This window comes from Brachypodium distachyon, chromosome 1, assembly GCF_000005505.3.
Source record: "Brachypodium distachyon strain Bd21 chromosome 1, Brachypodium_distachyon_v3.0, whole genome shotgun sequence".
Classification (NCBI taxonomy): Eukaryota; Viridiplantae; Streptophyta; class Magnoliopsida; order Poales; family Poaceae; genus Brachypodium; species Brachypodium distachyon.
The window spans coordinates 27,701,792-27,718,474 of record NC_016131.3 but is presented as its reverse complement, the minus strand read 5'-3'; the positions used below and the strand labels follow the sequence as shown (position 1 = coordinate 27,718,474).

The 16,683-nt window shown below is 48.5% G+C and overlaps 3 protein-coding genes and 1 pseudogene across 5 annotated transcripts; 1 reads left to right on the top strand and 3 right to left on the bottom strand.

Moving 5' to 3' along the window:
* Positions 1-148: 148 nt before the first annotated feature.
* Positions 149-3,029, bottom strand: LOC100843827. Of its 2 annotated transcripts, none has more exons than XM_010242259.3 (4): positions 2,261-3,029; positions 2,143-2,189; positions 789-868; positions 149-701 (listed from the first exon to the last, which is right to left on the bottom strand). In XM_010242259.3, the coding sequence occupies exons 1-4, from the start codon at positions 2,372-2,374 to the stop codon at positions 364-366; spliced, it is 579 nt and encodes a 192-aa protein (XP_010240561.1). In that variant the 5' UTR covers positions 2,375-3,029; the 3' UTR covers positions 149-363. The 2 variants fall into 2 exon arrangements, with proteins under 2 accessions (XP_010240561.1, XP_003560437.1); XM_003560389.4 differs by having other exon boundaries at positions 789-886; positions 2,261-3,027.
* A 1,843-nt stretch (positions 3,030-4,872) lies between these two features.
* LOC112268498 (hydroxycinnamoyltransferase 4-like) lies at positions 4,873-7,710 on the bottom strand. Its single transcript, XM_014897108.2, has 3 exons — positions 7,585-7,710; positions 6,049-6,509; positions 4,873-5,944 (listed from the first exon to the last, which is right to left on the bottom strand). The coding sequence occupies exons 2-3, from the start codon at positions 6,457-6,459 to the stop codon at positions 4,991-4,993; spliced, it is 1,365 nt and encodes a 454-aa protein (XP_014752594.1). The 5' UTR covers positions 6,460-6,509; positions 7,585-7,710; the 3' UTR covers positions 4,873-4,990.
* Positions 7,660-12,766, bottom strand: LOC100843218. 2 transcript variants are annotated; one of them, XM_024458656.1, is made up of 3 exons: positions 11,286-12,766; positions 9,792-9,877; positions 7,660-7,787 (listed from the first exon to the last, which is right to left on the bottom strand). In XM_024458656.1, the coding sequence occupies exons 1-3, from the start codon at positions 12,511-12,513 to the stop codon at positions 7,743-7,745; spliced, it is 1,359 nt and encodes a 452-aa protein (XP_024314424.1). In that variant the 5' UTR covers positions 12,514-12,766; the 3' UTR covers positions 7,660-7,742. The 2 variants fall into 2 exon arrangements, with proteins under 2 accessions (XP_024314424.1, XP_014752588.1); XM_014897102.2 differs by lacking the exon at positions 7,660-7,787 and having other exon boundaries at positions 8,426-9,877.
* A 1,570-nt stretch (positions 12,767-14,336) lies between these two features.
* LOC100842913 lies at positions 14,337-15,515 on the top strand (annotated as a pseudogene).
* The last annotated feature ends 1,168 nt before the right edge of the window (positions 15,516-16,683 follow it).

Below are 16,683 nucleotides of genomic sequence, written 5' to 3'. Positions count from 1 at the left end.
ACATTATTGCATTGAGGATTATCATAGTGAAGCATAGTGAAGCTGGATTATCATAATCCAGCTTTTCCAGATTTTGCCTCTTTTTGTGGGCTATTCAATTTTCCCTACTTTCGTGTATATTTCAACGGCAGAGTTCAGCGCAGCACAGTAAGAAAAAACTGCCGGGGACAGCAGCAACTAGAACTATACTATAATATAAGCTAGCTGTTCAAGAACATGCAAATTAAAAGAGTTCCAGATCTTGACTACATAAAGACGTACGGACGGCAGAATCCACAAAGCTATACATATCACAGCACACTCCCATAAAGTCGCTCCCATTTATACTATGCAGGGAAAACGAGCTAGAACCACTGACAGTTGCTACCATGCATCAGGCAGGTGCCGTTTAGTTATAGTCAGTGACTCAGTGTCATCGACCTCTTCATCCCAAACACGACAGCTACATCCACAACCCGAACGGAACTCGTCAGTTCTGTCACTGAAGTCGTTTGTCCCCCATGTGGTACTCTGGCCAGGCCTTGCGTTATGCTCGTCGACAAGCTCTGCTTCGCGCTTGAAAATCTCGTACCGCATCGCCTTCTCCTTGCCCTTGTACGTGCGGTCGTTCTCGACCATCCACTGCTCAAACCTCTTCTTCATAGCTTTCTCTTCAATGGTTTCCTCCTCCAGGAGTTCCTCCTGATGAATCAGCTTGCGGGCTGCGATTAATTAGAAAGCGAAAAAAATTAAAGGTTCATGGTAACAAGGCAGGATATCTGGAAAATTCAGGCAGATTCATTTCTTACCTAGTGGCTCCTCTGCATTCTCTTTGTTGAAATACAACAGTCCTCCCATAGAGAGAGATAAGGCACCCATCGCCACAGCACTACCATGCGAGGGCAACCTGCATACCAAGGATCAGAACTCGCATAATCTGGAAAGAAACAGCACAACAACTACTACTGTCTCCCGGCAGCTGTTAGCTAAAAACAAAATGCAAAACCCCATCTTGGCCTCTAAAGTTAACCATCAAAATAATAACATACTCATATGGAAATAATTATTTGATCAGATTGATTAGAACAAACTACCCATTCCCTGAACCATATTATTATTCCGTTATTTGATTTGAAATACCAACAATCTTCTGTTAATGCTGCTTTGAACAAGCTGAACAAACTAGCAAATCACATACAATCATACTGTGTCAGAATATCAGTCCTTTTACAAAACATAGTTATGATCATTTTGAGCTAGGTTGATAAGAAGATTTTCAAGGCCCAGCAGACAGCAGTCAGATTATATTCCTCTTACTCCTAGACTTGGGTTTGATCATTTTGAACAATGTTTGTCAAGGCTTGTGGGCATAGAAACCAAATTGCACCTTGTGCAGTTAATAGGCAAGCACAAAACAGTAAACAGTGACAACTAATACCATAACATCCGAAGCTATAAAGCATCACCTTTTACTTGTGCTTAAGTTACGATGTTGTCTATTTAGCCCTATAGGACGTGCTGTCTGTTGCAGCTAGATTTTGGGTTCAATGGCTTGCTCTTCGTGACAGAACGGATGCTTTTAGAACTAGAGCGGATGCACAAGTTATGATAACTGTTAGGATCAATGACAACCCAATACAAGCCTGCTGCACTGCTTTTCTTGCTCAGGATTTGGTCAGGTCTAGGATTGCAAAAATTAAAATGGGCAGAAAATTCCAGACCTTTGCAGCAGAGTTGGGGCAGCAAGCTATACTAGTATTTATTTATTTTTCGTTTGGGTCTAGAGGGTTATGGAAAAAAAAACGATTGGTTCTCCTAATTATATTTTTCGATCTTTTTATAGTTTCGGAACAGGTCTAAAGACCTTTTTATGCTTGTGATAAAAACTGGGATTCTATTCTATTCAGTAACAGGGACTCAGAACTTAATTTCGAGTTCTAGATATTATTATTATTATTTGATCACCAAGCATCCTTGTAATCTACTGGCGGCAAGGAAGGAATTAATGCCCGCTGGGCTCGCTTGAAGCGATCTTAATTTGGCATTGGACGTGAAAATCGATTCGCTGGTCCAACGAACTTGGTGCTATGCAGCAGTATGCACCGACGATTTGGGGATAGATCGATCGAGCACCAAAATCAAATCGTGATTCTACATATGTACCTGTCGTCGAAGCCAAATCTACTCACACGGTCACCAAGGTTCCTCCTCTGCACCAGGACGTACAGAGATCCAATTAATCACACGCAGATAGAAATAGATAAAGAGATTTGTGACCTACAGGCTGGTGCAGGAGCTTCGCGGATCCTAATAAGGCGGCTTGGCCGCAGATCCGGCGCGAGTACTGGAGGAGCCTCCCCGCGACGAGAGAGCCGAAGAATCCAAGTGGCCACATCTCTCTCGATCTGAATCTGATCTCCGCCGCTGGCTGTCCTCCGCGGGCGACGCGCTGCTATCTCTTTCCTCTCGCGGCCTCGTCTCTTTTCTGCTTCTGCTGCCCCCTCCCCTGCCCCGAGCTGCCCCTCCCTGCTGCCCCAGTCCCCGCGGCCGCGCGCGCCGCTGCCCCTCGTGCTGGCCTGTCCTCGCCGCAGCAGCCGCGGCCGCTGCCCCTCGTGCTGGGTGCTGGCCCGTCCTCGCCGCCCCAGCCGCGCGCCGCCCCTCGTGCTGCCCCCTCCTCGCAGCCGCGCGCTGCCCCAGCCACGCGCCGCCGCACGTTGCCCCGCTGCTGCGTGCTGCCCTCATTTTTGCGCGCCGCCAGGAGCCGCCCTAGCCGCCGCACGTCGCCGGAGAAAAAGGTCCTGGCGAAGGCGGCCAACTCCAGGAGTCACGGTTCGGTGTCGCCAATCTCGGCCTTGACGCGGAGCCAGGAAAGGAAATCTGCCCCTGTGGATAGCAGCGGGGAGGCGATGCTCGAGGGCAAGACGGTACTAGACGAAGAGCACGACGCCAGGGAGCTCAGTGGCGACGCGGAGGCAGCAGACGTTGACGGACGGCTGCATGTAGGAGCCAATGCAGCAGCCCCCGCCTGTGGAAGTACAGGAGCACCGGCGACGACCCGTATACGTGTGAACCGTGGATTGCCGAGTTGCCGCGAGGGGATCGTGGACCGAAAGATAGGAGTCATTTTGAACGATGGTAATCCGATTCGGAACAGAGCAGATACGGGATATGGTGGTGTGTGTTACTTTTTGACAAAAATGTATGGACATGTTTTTCGTGATCTAAGGATGACAATTTGCGTGCATCATCAGTGCCAACTGTGTTCATTAGAGATGTCAATTTTTGTGCATCATCAATGGCAATTTATGTTCAATAGGAATGCCAGCTTATGTGCATTATGAGTGGCAATTTGTGTTCATTAGAGATGTATTGTGTGTATCATCAATGACAACTTGTATTCAATATGGATGCATGACAATTTGTGTGCATTATTAGGAGCAATTTGTGTTCATTAGGGACGGTAGAAAGATAGTGTTTGTGTGGTGTCATTTTAAATGGAGGTGGTTACTTGATTTGGAGTGGAAGAAAGGTGCGAAGCGGCGGTGTGCTAAATTTTGACCGAAATGAATGGACCTACAATGGTTATTTGTGTTTATTAGGATGTGGTGATGTGTGTTCATCAGATATGGCAATTTATCTGTGTTAGGGTTTCAATTTATGTTCATCAGATATGACAATTTATCTGCATTAGGGGTGGCAATTTATGTCCATCAAAGGTGGTAATTTATCTGCATTAAAGATGACAATTTGTGTTTACTAAGGGACGACGGAGAGATAAGGTTTGTGTGGGGTTGTTTTGAATGAATTTGGTACTTCAATTTGGAGTGGAGGAAATGCCGGATGCGGTGGTGCATGATAGATTTTTGACCAAAATATATGTGCATGCTTATTTGTGTTCATTAGAAACGACAATTTATATTAATCATGGGTGGCAATTTGTGTGCACTAGAAACGGCAAAGAGATAGGTCTGTATGGGTCGTTTTAATTAAATGTGGTAGGTCGATTTTGAAGTGGGGAAGATGGGAGATGTAGGGAGGATGCAAGTTTTTGATTAAAATGGATGGATGTACATGGTTATTTGTGTTTGTTGTGAGTGACAATTTTTCTACATTATGGTTGACAATTTGTGTGCATTAGAAGATAATAATTTATTTTTATTAAGAAGGACGTCGTGATAGAATTTGTGTGGCGTCATTTTGAATGGAGGTGGTAGCTCTGATGTTTAGGAGATGCGGAATGCGAAGATGCATGATAGATTTTTGACCATATACGGGCAGGGTTATATTATGTTCATCATGTACGGCTGTTTGTACTCCATTTTACTAAGATGCCAATTTACGTGCATTAAGGAAGATGCCGTTTGTGTGTGCTCGTTGCGAAATTTTTAATCTTTTTCTAACCCGTGAAGTCTTGTAGTGTGTCCCGTTCGAAACTCATACCAAAGATGCTTGACTCGCATAAAAAACGTGACACTAGCTCTAGGCCCTAGCTGATAGCTGATGCTGAACATCGGACGCTGCTACTCGCCTGCTCTGCTGCTCGCATGCAAAGCCGGTCGCGCGCCAGAGCTGCAGAGCGACATCGCTATCGCTCGCTAGTGCTATAGCGCGGCGTCGCTCGGAAGAGCTGCAGCGCAGCGTCGCGCGCTATTCCACCCCAAATATATTGACCAGTCTTTTTACATAAGTTGGGACTTTTGGTTTGGTTCAAATGGTTGGCACATCAATCTAATAGCCTGTTCTTGCGTTATAGCTAGGGTTCCTGGTTTGTTTTAACGAGTAAATTACGGAAACCACCACATTACATAGTGCGGTATGCTCCACTTAAAGATACATTTCGTATATATTTTTTATCAATGCTTCTTGACATGTTTTGTTGTAGTTCCATGCGTCGGATCAAATAGAGAATACATTTATTGTCTGGTTTCGATGCATGTATGTATACATCATACATGCTGCAGCAGCTAGAGCTAGCTTGAGTACTACATTGCTCGATCCTCAAATTCTTATTCTAGAAAGCTTTCATCTCGCCGACAGACTCGCACGCATGATCCGGCCACGCCGCCATCTCCTTGTCATCAAAGAAGAGCTCCTTGAACCGCTCCAGCTGATCCTCCTCCTTCATGGCCACGGCCACCGCGACGTCGCCGGTACCGTCCCCAACGCTGTAAACGAACCAGGTGTAGGACATGGCAGCCGGCGCGACGAGCACCGGCGCGCCCCAGCCGAAGTCGGCGTCGTGCGACGCCATGCCCATCCAGCTTATCACCCTCAAGTCCGTGTCCGGGAGCTCCCTCCCGGGTCCAGAGCCAGACCCCGGCGACGTCATGACCGTCTCCAGGTAGTCCACCAAGGAGCGCGCGTAGTCGTCCCCTTTGCCCGTGGCCACGCGCAGCCGCCGCGCGCCGAAGCTCAGCGGGCCGGCGACGAGGTCGCCCACCTTGGCCGTCACGGACGTGCGCGCCCCGGCGTTGCCCAGGAACGCGCCCGGCAGCGGCGGCGCGAGGCGCGCGCGCATGTCGACGACCGTGTAGAGCCGGGACTTGGCGTCGTGGGGGAGCTCGCGGGCTTTGCAGGCGCAGCGCCAGATGTGGGACACCAGGGAGCGGAACAGGGACTCGCCGCCCGTGCGCGCCCGGAGCGCGCTCGCCTGCGCGCTGGACACGCGCAGGATGGCGCCGGCTAACTCTGTGGGCGCCTTGTTGTTGTTGTTGTTGTTGTTGTTGTTGTTGACTGTTGTTGGAGGCCCGAGGTACTCGTGGCTGTGGTCGAAGAGGACGACTGGCGGGGAGCGTGCGCGGAGGGAGCTTCGATCGAGGAACGGAGCTTCAATGGCGGCACCAATGGAGCCGCTCCTGGCAATGCTGGACCATGTCTGGATGAAGTGGAAAGAGCTGCGGCCGTCCAGGGCGTAGTGGTGCATGCCCGTGCCAAGCACCACGCCTCCTCCACGCAGCAAGGTAACCTGCACGACAGCCCAAAAAAAAATGAGCAAATCCGTTTCTACATGATGGAGAATATATAGGAATTACGATGATTTAGAGCCTCAAATGAACCAAATTTACTTACCTGAAGCAGGAGCAAGGGGGCGCCAGGGCCGACCTCTTTGGGATAGGGAGGCACGAACAAGTCACGCATGGCTTTCGATGCCGGCGAGAAGCCTTCCTCGAGATCCTCTAGCACAGCATCCGACTGCGCGACGACGAAGACGGCGCCCTTGGCATTGCAATCGATCTCCAAGCGCCCGTCTGGTGCCGTGCCGAGGCGGCCAGCCAGAGGGTAGAACGGCACCAACGCCTTGGCCAGTGCTGTCCTCAGAACATCCACGGAGAAGAACCCTTTGCCATTGGGACGGAAGAGATAGATCGTCGGCGAATAGCCGCTGCGCACGCCGAGGTCGAGGTTGGACAGCCAGAAGGGGCCCTGTGGGGTGTCCTCGCTCGGCTTCACCAGCTCCGACCTCATGACACTGATGCCCATGATGCTAGCTTGGTTTTACTAGCTGTTTGTGGCTGCTGGTGGTGTGAGTGCTTTTGAGGATCCCGGTGAATTCACAGGGGATCATGGTGGGGTTTATATATCAGCATCCAGGATGACATGATAAGTACGAATTAAAGATTCGATCGGCTAAAAATGGAAGCAGGAAAGGCAAAATGTTAATGCAATTAACTACGTTCGGATGTTGCTAAAGATTGTGGATGAGATCAGGCAAGTCAGTGAAACATGCATTCCGATAAGTATGAAATCGATCACCCAAGATATCGCTAGTAATGCAATTTACTAGCATTCCTAAGATTGCAATCACCCAAGCAAATCTTATTACGTTCATCAACACTCCTAAATTTAGATCACCTAAGAAAGGCAAGCATTAATGTCATTCCTAATATCATGAAAGCAATCACCTTACGAAGAGAGTGATAATGCAATTACGTACCTTTTTTTTAGAACAATACAATTGTGTGCTTAACTATATCCTCAATATCTTGTACTCCCTCGGATCAATAATAAGTGTCTACAAAGTTGTACCAAGTCTGACACACTTATTATGAATCGGAGGGAGTACTGTTGTATAGTGTACTCCTAATAATTGGTTTAAATTTAGTGAAATTTATGCCCTGAAATCTATAACAATAGAAAACCGTGAACCTAGGAGATTTTTTAATGCTTCTAATTCTTGCATGGTTACAAACACTAATAGACAAGTACTGAAAATGACAGTGGAAACTGAACACGAAACAAACTTCCACTAGCAATGGACTGAGATATAGGGAAGATGCAAGTGAAGAGGAATGGATAGATCAGGCACGTTAATACATAGACAACACTCATCATATTTTTGGGGGTTTTTGTTTGCACAGAAAGTAAAGAAATCGATCACAGAAATAGCTATCACAAACAGAGGAAATAGACTGAACAAGAACAGTAAAAACAAAGAACAAACCCAGAGATCACATGCATAATCACTCAGTTTACTACTCAAACACTTGATCGACAATCTTGTTCCACTGAAAGATGAATGCATGTAATCAAGTTTCCTCTACCTGTAGTTACAAACTCAGCAGGAGAAGCAAAGAAAAAGATAGGAAAAAGAGGAGAGTTTATTACTGTGTGATGGTGCCGTCGATGAAGAGATCGATGGGAGCAGAGAAAAGAGGGATCAGCTCTTTCTAATTGTTCATCCTTGGAGAGCTCTAGATTTCTATGCCTTCTCAATGTTTTCCCCTCTCTTCCTCTCTACGTTCTCAGCGAAGAAACATTCCCTTTTATAGCAAGGCAGCTAGCAGGGGCATGGTAGAGGATGTTGTCACCTGCAAATTGCATGACATGTACCTTAAGCATTGTATGTAGCGCTTGCTTTTTCTTCCTTTTCCATCACGATAAGCTTTCTTTTCTTGTTCTTTTCCACTCGGAAGGTGTTGGTCGTGTCTCATGTGTATGTGAAGTGGTACTGACAAGTTCGGTTATTGTCATTATCTTATGACGATAAACTTCACTTTCTTCTTCTCATCAACTCAGAAGGTGTTGTCATGTGTAAAGCGGTACTGAGAAGTACCGTTATTTGTCATTATCTTATATAAAAGAAATCTTGACTTGGATTGGGATGCAAAGCCAGGTTATATTTCGAAGTGTTTCTAGATTCATCTACTACTTTTCTTTACTTGTTGGCTTGACTCTGGCTTACGTGGTTGTAAATTGCAAATCAGTGTAACCGAGCTCAGAGAATTTTGTTCCAGAAACAATGCAAGTACTATATGACACTGATCGCCGCACTCGCACGCACGCCAACATCTCTCCCTTTGTTGTGTGGCACTGGCGGCAGGCTAGCTACAATGTGCGCCGCTGCAGTGCAACGAGGCGAGCGAGCAGGCTCCAGGACGAGATGAGCACACAGATTAAGAAAGAAGAAGACAAGACAGCGCGGCAGACGTACAGCTCGCGGGGCACGAATCAACGAACATCTGACGGCTAAAAATGAAAACAGTTGGTAATTACTCGTACTAGTACCTTGCAGGATTCGCCATGTGATGTGATACATACACCTGAGGCAAGCAAGAACCTAGAGTTCAGTTAGATGGTAATCAAACCTAGAGGGAAATGCAAAGCCCTATCAGCTTGGGACAGGGTCTGTAAACCCAAGAATAAAGGTGGTCTTGCAATCCTTGATCTCTCTGTCTTCGACGATGCTCAGATGATCAAGTTTCTTTATAAATTCTTCAATCGATCGGAGGCTTCTTGGGTCAAGTTTGTCTGGTCTGCCTATTATAATGTCACTGTCCCCACAGATGATGACAGGAGGGGTTCATTCTGGTGGAGAGATTTGGTTAAACTAATCCCTGCCTTCAAAACCTCTTCTAAGGGAATGCCAGGCAATGAGGATTCCTTCTCCTTCTGGCAAGATGCCTGGGCTAGTGAGCCCCTCAGTAGCCGTTTCCCCAGAGCATTCTCATTTGCCATTGATAAGAGCATTACTCTCTCCAACTTTGCTCTTGCCAGTGATCACTTGGACCACTTCGCGCTACCTTTTTCCAACCTGGCTTTTCAGGAATACCAGCAAATCATGGCCTACGTGGCTCATACTCACCTTGAGCCTCATGAAACTGATCTTTGGCTTTGTCAATGGGGCAGTGGAACTTTCACCTCGAAGCTTTACTATCAGCACCACTTCCCTAGAATCCACACTGACTCTCAATTCAACTGGATTTGGAAGAATCGTTGTGTCCCTAAGATCAAAGGCTTCATGTGGCTTCTCGCTTGTGATCGGCTCAACACCAGGGATTTGATGGATCACCGCCACTGCAACCGAGATGCGATTCTTACCTGTGCCTGCTGTACTTCGAATGCTAGAGAAACCAAAGATCACCTCTTCTTCAAGTGTGATTTCAGTTTAAACTATTGGCGCACGATTGGCCTCGATTGGACTAGTCTTGGGCCAGACCCGCCCCCCGCCCCCCCCCCCCCCCCTCATGGCCTTCATCCGGCACTCCAAGAACTGTCTGCACAAGGAACTTTACAAGGAAATCTTCCTCTCTGCGGCGTGGGAACTCTGGAAATGCAGAAATTACCTCATCTTTAACAATGTCACTCCTACTGTTCAGGCTTGTCTCTTAAAGCTCAAAATCTCTCTTAGAAATCAGAGTTGTAGGTTTAAAGAGGGCGCGAGGGAGGCGCTAAGGGCATGGCTCATCTCTGTTGCCTCCGTGCCCTGAGTGAGTTCTCTTCCTTTTCCTCTCTTTGTTCCCCCCTGTTACCCTTGATCTACTGGACAAACAAAATCTCTGAGGTAATCCACGAAAACTGATAATGAAGCTCACCTGACAAACATATGTCAGACTCGACGCTGGGAATGCAGACTCCATACATTCCGAGCCACTGCCAGTAGTATCATCTGGAAAGAAACCTTCATAAACAGCAGTAGAAAGGTTACAGTCAAATTACACGGACAGTCATCAAAGTAACCCTTGTTTCCACTAAAGACAGATTTAATGGTGAAAATTCTTGGATGCTTCATCCACTTGGGAACATATAACAGAATCGATCTCCAAAGTAACCGTTGGATGTTTCTACTGACATGCAGAGCAGCAAAAGATGATGTGTTTGTATGTCAAGTTTGTGGTGGCATGAATCGATCCCCAAAAACTAGCGCCATGACCTGCACTTCAACTATGGTACATACTTTCTACATGCCAATTGCAAGTGGCACCATTTGGCACATGTGAAAATTAACACGGTGCTGCAGTAGCTTCTGATAAAACAAGATACATGATAACATATTCTCAGAGGAACAAGTGACTAGTACACTCAGCCAGCACATCGATAAGTTATATCGTCGCATGCCTGAACCTAATGAAAAGTTTTCAAGTTGCACATGATTGCATATATATATTTGTGGACATAACAAAAACGCCCTAAACCTGACTTCGACAAAGTAACTCAGGAGCACATAATTGCATATAACCTGCTGAGACTACTCATCTTTTGTGTAATGTTCATGCTGTGCAACATGTGCCAATGCTGATGCAATTCAGTAGCACTAAAATCTGTAAAAATAAAAATGATGATAGATAGCTTCCTATAATCTCGATCTTAGTTGACTAGTATGAATGCATATGCATGAACACAAGTATATCATCTTCATATATAAACAATATTGATCGCGACGTACGGAGTATAGGAGCTGAATAAGCACTACTTCAAACAGGAAATTAGATCTGCCAGGAAGCAACACTGCAATACCCTTTCTGATTGATCCACGGGTGACAATTTTCAGTTGAAAAGTTATACTTCCTCCGTCCAACAAAAGATGTCTCAACTTTAACTAAATTTGAATGCATATATACACTAAGTCATGTCTAGATACATCTAAATTTTGACAAACTTGAGACATCTTTTGTTGGACGGAGGGAGTATATATATTCAATTTGATACATGAGCAGCAGACATACCATGCTAACCGAAACTTTGTAAATGAAGCCTAATAAATGCATAGTGAACATATGCTACTGGAAATTTAAATGGAATTGAGGTTCAGGGGCGTAGCGACTAGCTAGATTGGTGTAGCAAGTCATACATCTTCAGAGGTAAGACCCAGTAAACTGTACACCTCGTCTAACCTTAAGGATCGGCTAAAATGAAAACAATGCTAAGAAGTAAAACAACATCTGCATCTACAATCCCCTAGAAAAAAATATTGACAAAATGCATCACATATAATACCAAGCAATCAAGCACCTCTTCCAACGATACACAGAATTATATTGGAACATCAACAGAGAAACCTAATGATGAAGGCTGTGTTATAGCAATACCTGACGAGGGAGCGTGTGGCAGCTGCCACGCACGGACGAAGCGACTGGCCAAGAATTCGCTGGGTGGCGCGACCAGCTCGCAAGCGCCGCAAGCCACCACCTTGCGGCGGCGCACGTCGACGCCGACGAGGTGCTCCTCCAGGAAGAAGTAGACGACTTCGGGGTCGGTCGGGTCGATGAGCGCGAGGACGGGCAGCTTCCTGGGCAGGCCAGCGGCCCCGAAGGTCTCGTCGTCGCAGATGTCCTGGAAGGTGGCCTCGCACTCGAGCTTCCATTCCATGGAATCCTCATCGAGCAGCGTCCACACGCTGATCTTGGGGGCGTCGTGGTTCCTCCGGTACATGTCCACGAACCGCAGCTTGCCGGCGCTGACGCCCACGCAGCGGTACTTGTCGAGCACCCCCCAGGCTTCCCTGGGCTCCAGCGCCTGGCCCGGCGGGAGCGGGACGGCGCGGAGCAGCGGCTTGTCGGCGCAGGGGTCGCAGGCGAGGAGGCACCAGCTGAGGTCGACCCACCAGAGCATCCCGGAGTGCGAGACGACGCCGTTGGGGGAGAGCAGGCGCCGGGAAGGCAGCGGGTAGGTCACCACCTTCGTGACCCACTTCCGGACCTCGGAGGAGAAGCAGAGGAGGGTGGCCGTGGCCGCGTGGGTACTGCCGTACCTTGGCTGGAGTTCCGCGAGCATGTAGTGGTGGCCATGGCCGCCTTGCGGGGACGCGAGGAGGCCGAGGTGGCCCGGGTGCATGATGCGCTCCGGGTTGGGGACGCGGAGCGCGGACGCGGCGACGGCGTCGAGATGGAAGTAGCCCGGGATGAAGTCGCGCCAGGACTGGCACTCGCGGCGACCGGGCCGGTGGGCGGCGGACGGGTCCCTGGCGCGGCCCTGGTCGGCGTGGAGGAGGAGGAGGCCGGAGGGGTCGGTGGCGACGACGGAGGGGAAGTTGTCCGGCGTCGTCTTCTCCGGGAAGACGCGGGGAGGGATGGTGAGGGTCGAGACGCGCGGCGGCGTCGCGAGAGCCAGGGAGATGTCGGCGCCAGGAGGGATCTCGGGCGACGACACCCGCGCCACCGTGCCGAGGATTACCCAGGGCGGTGCGGCTGGGGACGAAGCCAAGGGTTTGTCGCCGTCGGTCTGCGGCCGTTGATGGGAGTTGTGTAGGACGGCGAGCAAGCCGCCCCCGCCGCCGCCGCATGCCAGCAAGATCCTGGTAGGAAATCGGAACGCCATGGTCGGAGCGATTTAGCGTGGTCTGGAGTACTGGCGCGGGCTTTTTGGCTTTGGCAGTCTGCTGCGATGACCGGCGAATCCGGAGCCTTTGAGCTTTGACGGTACGAAGATGCTGGTTTTCCTTTCCTCGAGAGTTTTGGAGCGGCGGTGGGTCGGGTGCTCAGCCTCCTCCGCCTGCCGACCAAACGCAGGGAGTGACACGTGAGGCCGGGCACCCCCACGGCAGCAGCCGTATGTCAGAGGAGCTGCGTACCAAACACAGAACTGGTCCGCGTTATTGGTCACAGCCATGCGAGCCACCATGGGAGCCACCGGAGGAAAAGGAAGTAAACGAAGAACACGTAAAGTACAAAGATGTTATCCGCCTTTTCACAAAAGTGTGGTGGCCGAAATGCGCGGCGTGTTTTTGTCCGTTTTGGACAGTTTCAAATGAATCGGTTGTCTGGGGTTGCCCTTACGTCGCTACAACGCCGCCTCCACCCGTTCATCTGCCGCCCGCTCATCCTCCTCCTCTTAGGTCTCCCCGCCCACGTGGACAACAATGGCGCCGACGACTCATCCCACCTCCTAATTAGCGTCACCATCGCAGCGTGCCCGCTTGATCTCTTGTCGTGGCTCCTCCTAACTGCACCTTAGGCAACCAAACAATGGGATGCGACTCAAGTATGGACCCCTCGTAGCCTGTATTGCAGCTAAAACACTTTTCTAACGGTGCCGATATGTAACGACACCGGTTCCACCAATCACAGCCTCCCCACGTGCTGAACAAAGCAAAGTCCCCCACCCACCCTCGTGCTTGGGCGTGAGCAGTGGAGAGGTTTGGCCATTCATCGGCCTAGCTCTTGTTCTACTGATCTCCTCGCCCTCTCCGACCAGCTCCTGCACGGAGTAGGAGAAGAGCTCACTTCTCTGGTTCCTTGCCGGGCTCGTGGCCTTACAGTGTCATGCATGTCGCAACGGCATGGACTGCTAAGTGGTGTCAAAACGGAGGGGATTTGGGGAAAATTTAAATGGGGTAATTTACTGAAGAAGTTTTGTTAAATGGGGTAAAAACGCTAAAATCTTGTTAAATGGGATAAAAACTGTCAGAAAAATGAAACTTGGATTTAAAAAGTGGAATTTAGTCTTACTTTTTTGGAGTACCAAAAAACAAACATGACATAGTAAGAAACCCTATCGCATCGAACCCCCGTTCTATGCAACAATTTCAAGATGCTGTGTCCTTAGATTGGATGGTAAAATTGTACTCTTGAAACTTTTAAGTATGCACGTTCCTTTTGGTGCCTTTGTCCATGTGTTTGCTACTCTAAACTGCTTCAAAGTCAAAAAGACCGAATGTACTAGTAGCAGCAGCACGTAATCCTTGTTATCGGAGCAAATAAAAAAAGTTGGTCCGATACTCCAAATGGATGATGAACTCTTCGTTACCTGTATATTGCAAGAGCTGACCCATTATCTTTGTTGAAGTATAAATGGATTGCTCTCCTTTTCTCATCAGTTTGAACTTTTAGATTAAGGTGCATGAAACTCTTTAATTTCGACTAGCCGTTACGATTGGTTCAACAGGCGAACGTGATTTATTCTGCACTGATCGATTGGTTTGCCTTCTCTGCTCCTTCAAAGTCCCGAAGCGTCCCCATACCGCACCGCGCGCGCTCGATCTTCCCGAGCAATTAATTGCCCGCCCGGTCGTTTCAAGTGCAGCTAATTAGGCTAGCCCATTGTATATAAATCGGGCTGGCCTGATCGTGGGTACTACTACACGGCCATATCGTCCAACGCATTCCGTTCCCCGGCCCCTTGCCCTTGGACGATCAAACGCCATGACGAACAACTCCTCCACGAACCTCACCAGGGCGGCGCGCCTGGTGCGGGTGCTCAAGATTGAAGGCTACAGCGCGAGCACGACCGTCTACAAAGCCACCAAGACCAGAGGCATGTCTTCCGACGGTTGCATCAAATCCAGATGGAGCGTCGATGGCTACGGGTGGGAGATCAATTTGTATCCCGCGACATTTGTGTTCAGCCCCGTCCCTGTCGATCAGGAGACTTTGTTCCAGAAGCCCGGCAGCCGGAGGCCCGGTTCTGTTAGGGAGTTGATGTATCCGACATACACATCCAAGTGGCTTGCACTGCAGCTCGTCTTCCTCGGCGAGCTCACGACGAGCAATGCCAATGTCCGGGCGAGTCTGGCATATCGGCTGGTGGACCCGGCGGGGGTGCTTCAACCGTCCGGGGAAAAAAGCGTGTCGCACATTTACGGCAGGCATCTTCGAGGAGGTAGCTCAGATGCAGTCGTGCTCGTCGAAACGCGTGATCTGGCGGAATCGGGTTATCTCCGGGATGATTGTTTGGCTGTGGAATGCGCCGTCACGGTTCTAACTTAACTGTCCGTGCCCACCATCCAGCCGCAGGTTAAAGAAGTGATACCGCTGCCGTCCACCAACCTGCACCAGCACTTCGGTGAACTCCTGGAGAAGGAGACAGGGGCGGACATCACGTTCCTCGTGTCCGGCGAGTCTTTCTCTGCCCACAAGCTAATACTGGGTGCAAGATCTCCGGTTTTCATGGCGGAGTTCTTCGGCAACATGAAGGAGAAGAACTCCCGGCGCGTGGAGATCGAGGACATGGAGGCGCCCGTGTTCAAGGCGCTGCTGCACTATATCTACACTGACAGGGTGCCTGAACTTTATCAGAACCTGGACGCCACGATGGGTCAGCAGCTGCTTGCGGCCGCTGACAGGTACGGGCTTGACAGGCTAAAGCTGCTCTGTGAGATAAAGCTCTCAGGTGGCATCACCGTCGACACGGCCGGGGCGACGTTAGCGTTGGCTGAGCAGCACAACTGTGCGCTGCTCAAGGCCAAGTGTATGGAGTTCATTGTCAGCACTCCAGCGATTCTTGATGCTGTGTTGGCGACGGAGGGGTATAAGCACCTGGAGGCGAGCTGCCCGCTGGTGCTGCCTGACCTTCTCAAGTCTGCCCGCGGGAGAAACAACTGATGCTTATCTAATTATCTATGAACAGTCTGTGTTTGTTGTGCTTGTCTCGCATGCATATGTTCTAGCAATGAAAAGCAATGGTGACGTTCCATCTTTTTGTGCTATCTGCTATGAGCTTGCGTCTGTGTTTCGGTTTCCCTTTCTAAGACAGCTGTAATGCTTCGTTTTGTTAATGAAATCGGGGATTCAAATGCTATGAGTAACAACTTCTTGGGTCAATTTGATGTCAATTTAGTGGCAATTGCTCAAAAGTCCATGATTAGGTGGTATCTCTGTCCTTGTGTGTGTGTGATTGATGCTGTTTGAGAAAAAAAAAACGATGGATATGATCTACTGGAGTAGTAGTAGAAACTTGTGTCGGCCCTTCCACAAAAGAAATGGTGATAGTTGCTCTAATTGTTGAGCCTGCGTGTTTCGGTTTTGCTTCCTAAGACAGTTGTAAGCTAGGGTTAATCTGTTAAAGAAATCCGGGATTTCAGTGCTATGAGCAACTTCTTTCGTGTCGTCTTCTTTATGATTTACTCCCTCCGTTTCTAAATACTTGTCGCTGTTTTAGTGCAAGTTATTTAAAAATAGAGGGAGTAGTTTATTATCTCCTTTCGGGGTTTATAAGGTTGTGTATTCCTAAATCATTAGATCATCAATTATAACAGAGTATATCAAGTTCTTGTGTTTACAAAGCTTGGAGTCAATTTTTATCTAGATGCTAAAAAATGTGGGTTTTGGCTCGACAGAGCGCACAGCCGCATAGCCAGCCGTGCATCATGCCAAAAAGTATTTAGTGCTATTTTCTCATGTTAAACAAATCTAGAAAAGGGCAAATAAATATTTGCGTATAAAAATGGTGGTCTTAATTCACATTCCTCATTATTTTATCACTATGGTAGTTTACTTCATAATTTGCACAAAAGTGGGTTTCTATAAATAAAATATACATAAAAATGGTGGTTTACTTCACAATTACACAAAAAGGGAAAAAATTACACAAATGTTGCAAGTGTCTAGATGAAACACTTGGTAAACATTAACGGACGAAATTTTTGCCGAGTGTTTTTCTCTAGACAATTGGAAAGAAAGGAAGTACCATCAACCGGGGCGGGCAGGACGTCAGGTGACATGTATTCGTCTGAGTGTTGCTGTTGTCACATTCAGCAACTCTTCTCATTTG

Excerpts from the sequence above, each read along its gene's own strand:
- LOC100843218 (XM_014897102.2), bottom strand. The coding sequence starts at position 12,513 with ATGGCGTTCCGATTTCCTACCAGGATCTTGCTGGCATGCGGCGGCGGC. Across the intron at positions 9,878-11,285 it reads GCCACACGCTCCCTCGTCAG|GTTTCTTTCCAGATGATACT; the intron begins GTATTGCTATAA and ends CTGTTTATGAAG.
- LOC100843827 (XM_003560389.4), bottom strand. The coding sequence starts at position 2,374 with ATGTGGCCACTTGGATTCTTCGGCTCTCTCGTCGCGGGGAGGCTCCTC. Across the intron at positions 2,190-2,260 it reads CGAAGCTCCTGCACCAGCCT|AGGAGGAACCTTGGTGACCG; the intron begins GTAGGTCACAAA and ends GTCCTGGTGCAG. Across the intron at positions 887-2,142 it reads AGATTTGGCTTCGACGACAG|GTTGCCCTCGCATGGTAGTG; the intron begins GTACATATGTAG and ends CTTGGTATGCAG.
- LOC112268498 (XM_014897108.2), bottom strand. The coding sequence starts at position 6,459 with ATGGGCATCAGTGTCATGAGGTCGGAGCTGGTGAAGCCGAGCGAGGAC. Across the intron at positions 5,945-6,048 it reads CCCCCTTGCTCCTGCTTCAG|GTTACCTTGCTGCGTGGAGG; the intron begins GTAAGTAAATTT and ends GCTGTCGTGCAG.